Raw genomic sequence first — 7,617 nt, forward strand, 5'->3', positions numbered from 1 at the left:
TATTACACATGTCAAATGAAGAAAGGTAATGTAAATGTGGTAATGGACTGAAATAGTCCTCCTAGCTTCCTTTGTTACATAACACTGAGCCTTGTCTAGCCAACAAATCACAACTGGCACTTCCTGTCTCCATTTTCGAAATAATACTGTTGGCATGTGTTGAGCGCTTCGAATGCAAGTGCTAAAAAGAGAATGCTGGACCTGATTACAGAGCCAACGAGCTCACACGAGGTGAGGGTTAGGTTAGGAATACATTGGCAATACTCAAGACACTTCTTATTTATCCACGGACCGTTTACGGGACGTTTTTTCCTAATCTTCTAACCAATCATGTTTATTCCGTAGTGACAGATAAGGAATACTGTACACAGACAAACTGTAAACAGCTACTCTATGCTTCACTGGAGCAGAGGAGTCCGCGGTGACTGTCGCACACCACCTCCAGTCACCTCATCTGCCAAATCTTGCACATAAGGATCGCGTAAATTAGCAAAGTGTGGAAATAAAAGCCAGTACCAGCTCTCTCGCACAATCACTCCATATCCTCATTATCAGTCCCGATCATAATGCCATATTTGTAACGGGCACTGCATTAACAATTATAAAGGAGGAAGTTATTCTGAAGGGTCAATGGATCACCAGGGCTGTCCTGCAATGCAAATTAATTCTGCTTTTAAAGGCGTCTTTTATTTTTGAACTCTGGCGCCGGAAGCTGTTCCTGTTAAAGTTCCCCGCAGCTGAGTCCAGCTCCCTGTCAGTCCGCCCCGTGCCGAGCTGCGGTCCTGCTTCGTACAGTCTGTTAGCGAAAATGAGCGACAAAGGTCTGTCAGACGAGGCAGCGGCATCGGCTTGCAAAGATGGAGACCCGATTACTAAGGTAAGTCTGTTGTCGTCCTTTTTTAAACTTCTACCAGACACCAGGAAACCCAACAGGCCAACGTCTCCCAGGCAGGCTGAGCGATATCTGCCCACTGCGTCCATTATCGGACATCGAGGTTTCTTCACAAATGTGCGTTAGTTACCGGGTGACAAGTGATTCGCTTCTATAAAACAAGTTTGCCCATGCTCACAGCGAGTGTTGTAGCCACGTACCCATTTCAGGTAACTCATATTTGGTGTTTTTCTTATATACCGGGCTGTGGTAAGCTAGCTAACTTACAGCCGAACTTTTTTTTTTCGTGTGGACAGAAACTCTCTCCAAACTTGTTAGAAAAGCTGAGACGTGATTTTATCAAAGCATGCGTAACAACAAGTCTGTCTGTAACACAAAAAACTGCCCGTAAATTGGCCTGAATAACTTGTACTCTCATGCTCTGGCGCAAAGCAGGCGGGACTGACCGGCTAATGTGGGCTGTGTTGCAAGCAACTAGCGGGCTGAAGCTAACCAGGCTAATGAATCCACATCCACAGGTTTAAGTGTCTACTTATACGTGTTATCGTCCTCACTGCCCGTCATTTAACGTCCCTCCAACTGTGTTGCCTGTATTCTTTCTCGGACCGTGTATACAACTGTGTATACACAATACTAATAATATAATCAATCAATACTCGGTCAGGGTCAATAATCACAATATCTCTCAAATTGGCTGGACACTGGAGATCCCCATCTCTTCCGCATGCACGTGTTAACTTGGGGTCGTTTGGAGTAGCTTCTTCAAATATTTGCTCTGGTGGTTCTTCACATCAATCATCAAAGTCCACACTCAAGACTTTCAAGAATGTCTCTCCAGGTGAAGTGTGAGCAGGATCCCAGAATCAGAGTCCACATCTGATGGAGTTTGACACTGAGGAATAAAAGGGATGTCATAATACTATATGGACGCCCGTAGAAACCTCTGTTGCATCATGATCCTCTCCTCTGCGGTTTGTTTGCTTTGAGTTTACCACATAATCCGTTTTTAACAGCGTAACTAATTGCACAGCTTCTGTGTCATCCCATCCCAGAAGTGATGACTTTAGCAACAAGGTGGCAGAAGAACTGCGACTGTTTGGAACGTGTGGACGTGGTTGAGTAGGGGCAGCAGTGTTTTTGGGGAGTTTCTATGACTGTGTTGACACTTTTGCACATAGTGAAAGTTTGACACTGCTGGAGGGAGGCCACAGGAAAAGGGGAACGGTTGCTAACCCACGGAGATAACACTCAACTGTGACACGGACACAGAGCGGCGCTTGTGTTCTCGCCCTCGTGCGACATCAGGATCAGAGGGAAAACGAGCTTTGCATACTTTGCGATTTACGAGACGGGATTCTTCTCGCGTCAGTTCTGACACATTTAACATATCAAAACACACACAATTTACCTGCAACCTACGAGCAACGATCCTTTGTGTCGCCGTTTGCTCGCAAATCGCTTCTGTGAAATGGGCCCTCAGGTTTTTAGGACATCATCAGACCTCACTTACCCAAGCAGGCCTGATCCGCTGGGTGTGGCGATGCCAGCCGAGGCGTAGCTCACATAGGTGTAGTTTGGCTGGAATCCCTTTTTCCGTGAGTAAGTGCCAAGATGCAAATTTCTTTTCCTGTGCTGGAATTCAGCCACGGCCAACCGAGATTCATACCCTGCAAGCAAATGAGTCTGGAAGGCTTCACATAGCTTTGTAACACAATGATATAATACACTTCTTTATACAAAACATCTAACTATCCCTGCTGTGCCTTACATCTCAAGTGTTAATCCTGTGGCGGAAGCAGGGCCTGAAGTGTTTCTGGCGAGCACATTCTACTCACCGGGAATTAGCATAACGGGAAACACCGTGACTAGCCTCAAATGTGAGCTAACATGGGAGCTTTTGAATTTGTTTGTGTACAGCTAGTTTTGTTCTACTTTATTTTATTTAGTATTTGCAGACTTGAACATTTGAATTACTGTTCCATCTGCATTTTAGAGGAATGATGAACCACCATCCTTGTAACCTTTGTGATTTGATTCCTTGTGTTGCCGACCACTTGACTGAAAGTGTCATAAAGCTCTGTTGTTGTTGTTTCTGTGTCTTTAGGATTTCATGATGCAGCAGACTATGCTGCGGGTTAAAGATCCGGCCAAATCCTTGGATTTTTACACCAGAATCCTCGGCATGACGTGAGTATGTGTGGTGTGGGCTTCAGTTCAATTAATCTATATTTCCACTTGCAACAAATTATTCCTAAATAGTGACGATATGCAAATTTTTTGGAGCTGCTTTTGTCCGCGGGTTGTTGAGCACGTCTCCCGTACGCAAACTGGACTTGGTGGCTAAAGTGTGGTTTTGTCGTCCAGGCTCCTGCAGAAGTTTGACTTCCCCGCCATGCACTTCTCACTCTTCTTCTTGGGCTACGAGGACAAGAAGGAGATTCCCACAGCTGTGCAGGAGAAGACGGCCTGGACCTTCTCCAGAAGAGGCACCATTGAGCTGACGCAGTAAGGGTCTTCAATAGGAGCTTCATTTTTCTCGTTTCTTCTTCTCTTCATTTCTGCTCTTACCTTCTTGTATCTCCCCCCCCCTCCTCCTGTCTTTCAGTAACTGGGGCTCTGAGGCTGATGAGAGCCAGTCTTATCACAGTGGAAACTCAGATCCACGTGGCTTTGGTAAGACAGAAAAGATCAATTGAACTATATTTGAAAGTGATATGAAAAGTGAGATTTACAATTTCAAGACTTTGTTGTCCCAAAAGGGAGCGTTTTCTTATATGAAGGCATCTAATATATGATTGTATGCACTTAAAATTTAGCAACACACAGTAAAGGGACTAAACACACTCTTGGTTAAACTGTAACGTTTTAGCGGTCTTGATCTGTGTTTTAACAGTTCATACAATGCCAATTCATCCGTCATTTATTCCTTTTTAATAATACATTTTATTTTGCTTTCTACGTGTTAACGTTACTATTTAAAGGCTCACTAGAGCGAATGTTGTGCAGCTGTATTGTGGATTTATTGTGACCCGTCTCTGTCTATGTGGCGTTAACAGGACACATTGGAATTGCAGTTCCTGACGTCTATGCAGCCTGCAAACTGTTTGAAGAGCAAGGAGTCACATTCGTCAAGAAGCCAGAAGATGGTAAGATGTGAAGCTGTTTGTGGATCTGAGGGTCATGGACAGTACAATCACTAAGACTTGTCTTTTATTTGTTTACCTTAAAGCTTTCTTTATTTCTCAAAGTCCCATTTTAGTGGGCTTGAACAATCAAAATGGAAAATGATTAAAACTGAAATTAGGGTTGAAACCATTCATACGAGAGAGAAGTCTTGATTCAAATTAATAGCTCAAATACACTACAGTAAAGGTGAAAAATTAGCTTTCTCACAGGTAATGTTATTGTATGTTTAATTTCTGCACAGTGTTTCATTCACGTCACCCTGAAGATTAATAAAGGAATAAATTTGATGTTTGCAGATTTATGCAAATTCTAAACGGATAATAAGTATTTCTACTTTCGCACCTTTCATGTAATTAACAAAAGATATAAATGATGTATTGTCCTAAAACACTGTATAGAATGGCTGTAGCTTTCCTTTTACTGCCTCATTACGTAACAACAGTACCTGTATTGTCATTACTGCGCCGAGGTTAGAGCGCACTCATTCGGAATCTTTAAAACAAAAGTATTTTACACATTTATTCTTACAGCATTAACCCCCCCCCCCCCCCCCCTCTTATCTCCTCCAGGTAAAATGAAAGGCTTGGCCTTCATTCAGGACCCTGATGGTTACTGGATTGAGATCCTGAGTCCTAACAACATGGTGTCCATTACCTCCTAAAAGCTATGACAGCGAGCTACCGGCTGCAGCGGGAGGGGAAGAATGGAGCAGGTTCACTTGCACAATGGCAACCGGTGTGCCCTGGCACGGGCTGGACGGCTGATCAGCAAATAGATTCGCTACCTGAGTTAATTCCTATGAACAGAAACTACTCTGTGTGGCTGTTGGGCTCGTCTACCATCATCCGTTTGTATGGGTCTTCAAAAAGTGATGCCGGAATAAACGCGGTATTACTGTATAATAAATGTGAAAGCCACCGTTTAAACAAAGACGTATTTGTGATTTCGAGAGACGAAGCAAAAAAAAGTAACTTTTTGTTAAAACACTAAAGGGCAGTGGATCCAAATTAAGATTAAAGCAAGCGATAAAAAGATGACCTGGGTTTTTTATCACATTTCAGTCATAAAGAGAATGAGTTACAGTTTTTAAATGTTTTCAGAATTAGTTATTTTAAAGTCAAATCTGAAACAATTCTCATATAGTTCTAAAATCCACATGGCTGCTATACCACCTCCACCAGCATCACTGTTACCATTCTAGAGTCTGCCCTCTGTCAGCACCAGACTGAGCTCCCCTTGCCTGTGCCGTTATTTATGGTGAGCGTTAACTTAAACAGCCTTGGCTCTTGTTTGCACAGCACATCTGTTAACCTTAGCAGCTTTTCACTTTTGCTTGTTTGAATAAAGAATACTACTGAGAAACTTTTGTGAACAAATGTATTGAGTAACACCCTGAAAAGGGACCTGACTCTACTTTGAAGACCCTTTGAAGACGGCATGGAGAGAAACAGTGTCCACGTCGTCTGCTGGTCAGCATCGCAGACCAACAGAAGGCCAATAAGCGTTCCTCGTATGGAGGCGGGATTCGTTTGCAGGATGAGTGGCAATGGTCTAGTGGAGATGAGATGGACAAATCCTGCTCCGTGGATTCTGGTGAGGGGGGGGGGTAAAAAGGAAAATAAGTATTTAATGAGTGCTGGTGTAAAGTCCATCTTCAGTGTGCACTTGCTAGTTTGAATGTTTTCCACAATTTTAGGGATTCAAGTGTGATTTTATTACAATAATGAAAGAACTCTGTTGACCTTCAATACAACCGTCCTTGATTCAATTTCATTTTCAATGTAGCACTATTTAGCTGCATGGGGATGGCCATGTCGGGTTGTTGGTTGGTCATTGCGCCACATTGGTCAAGAATTAACTATCTCAAAAACTGTTGGATGGATTAAAATTTGAAAACAAGCATTCATGATCCCCAGAGGATTCATTTTAGTTTTTTAGTGAAATGTAGTGTCAACATTTGTGGTTTGGACTGAAATATCTGAATTACTATTGGATAGACGATACATGTTTCCAACAGGATGAATTTGAATAATTTTGGTGATCCCTTGACACTTCATCTGGCAGATCAAAATCTATATATCTATCTATCCATCTATCTATCTATCAGGTGGTTTTATGACCAAATACCTGCAACAAAGTAACAGCAGATGAGATCATCAGCGTCCGCATGCTTATGTCCGTATATAACACAAAGCCCCATTGCATTCCATAGTGGAGAATACTGCACTACCTGACTGAGATCTACAGTGATGCGAGCTGTCCTTCTAGTTCAGCGTGATGGAAAATGTTTTAAGATATTTGAATACCATCTTGTCAAAGCTATGAAGCTCATTTAGCTTATTCTGGTGAAGCAGTGGCAGTTGCTCTAATGCATAAAACTGATGCAATTTACTTGAACACAATTGTGTGAAAATAATGGCTTCAGAAGAATGTTTTAATAGGAATATATTTGCTCGCAGCAAATGTTTTATGTAGAAGATGTATTACCCTTGCCTTCGACTTAGAACTCTTTATCCGACCTTGCATAGAGTTTATCGTCTATAAGTACATTGATACATTATGGTTAAAGAAAGGTGAAGTTTGAAGTCGGGTATTAATCATAGAAGCGGATAACCAACATGTGCTGAGAAGCTCGAACTAATTGTGCTTGAGTCTATAGAGTTAACTGACATTACAATAATAAAAACTGACGTGTGTCCACTGAGAATCCAGAAACGGATGCATCATTATTATTTCAGTCTGTCAACCCCCCCCCCCCCCCTCATCTGGCTGATAACTGAATCCTTGTCAGCCCAAAAACCTGCAGCGTTCCTCTGTCACGTCATGGCTGAAATTATCATGTGTTGACTAAACGACTGAGCAACAAAGTGGACCAGTGGTCCAGCCACGGTGCCTCGTCTCTGGACATGAAACGTCCAGCTGATATTTCTGTCTCGAGAGGACTCGAGCCTGTCTGAGTTGTCCCTCCATATTCCCAGAGAGAGAGGCAGACAAGCTTTAGCACTCTGACGGCAAGCGAGCGAGGGCTAAAAATATTTCCACTGGGTTATCTAATTCACAAACCTCCACCACTTCCTTTACTGATCCACCGGTACTGCAGAGCAAACGTGAAATGGTTTAATTTGTTTGCACTTCATCCTAGTACAGATAAAGCTCTCTGTCCATTTCTCATTCTATGGCAGTTTTTAATTTGGCTGTTTGAACTGTCCCAGAAGTCCAGTCTGTTTACCCTGGCTCCAGACCTCTTAGTGACCACCAGCATCTTCAAATAGAAGGGAAAACCAAATGGATTATGGAGTCTCATCCCTCTTCCATTTTTTTATTAAAAACACAAACTGCAGTCTGCCTTTGACTCTCTGGATTCCATTAGACCCCACTGCACAGCAGTACAAAAAACTAATTTGACTATAAATTAAATTGTGATTCGTCTATGATTTGCATATGGCATGTTTGGGATTCTCGTATTTCTGTAAGGCAGCTTTATCTGCAAATCATGCATTCCTATGTATTTTCTCATTGTAAGAGAAACCATTTGCATG

General features: G+C 42.5%; 1 protein-coding gene across 1 annotated transcript; it reads left to right on the forward strand.

Moving 5' to 3' along the window:
• Nucleotides 1–715: 715 nt before the first annotated feature.
• On the forward strand, nucleotides 716–5,980 carry glo1 (glyoxalase 1). Its single transcript, XM_076077941.1, has 6 exons — nucleotides 716–877; nucleotides 2,997–3,079; nucleotides 3,257–3,397; nucleotides 3,498–3,565; nucleotides 3,949–4,038; nucleotides 4,648–5,980. Exons 1-6 carry the CDS (start codon nucleotides 809–811, stop codon nucleotides 4,737–4,739), a joined length of 543 nt encoding a protein of 180 aa, XP_075934056.1. The 5' UTR covers nucleotides 716–808; the 3' UTR covers nucleotides 4,740–5,980.
• Nucleotides 5,981–7,617: the final 1,637 nt, after the last annotated feature.

This window comes from Anarhichas minor, unplaced genomic scaffold (genome assembly GCF_050575085.1).
Source record: "Anarhichas minor isolate MPS153535 unplaced genomic scaffold, ASM5057508v1 ptg000062l, whole genome shotgun sequence".
In the NCBI taxonomy this organism is placed as follows: Eukaryota; Metazoa; Chordata; class Actinopteri; order Perciformes; family Anarhichadidae; genus Anarhichas; species Anarhichas minor.

Coding starts and splice junctions, on each gene's coding strand:
- glo1 (XM_076077941.1), top strand. CDS start 809: ATGAGCGACAAAGGTCTGTCAGACGAGGCAGCGGCATCGGCTTGCAAA. Junction 878..2,996: donor ATGGAGACCCGATTACTAAG/GTAAGTCTGTTG, acceptor CTGTGTCTTTAG/GATTTCATGATGCAGCAGAC. Junction 3,566..3,948: donor CTCAGATCCACGTGGCTTTG/GTAAGACAGAAA, acceptor TGGCGTTAACAG/GACACATTGGAATTGCAGTT.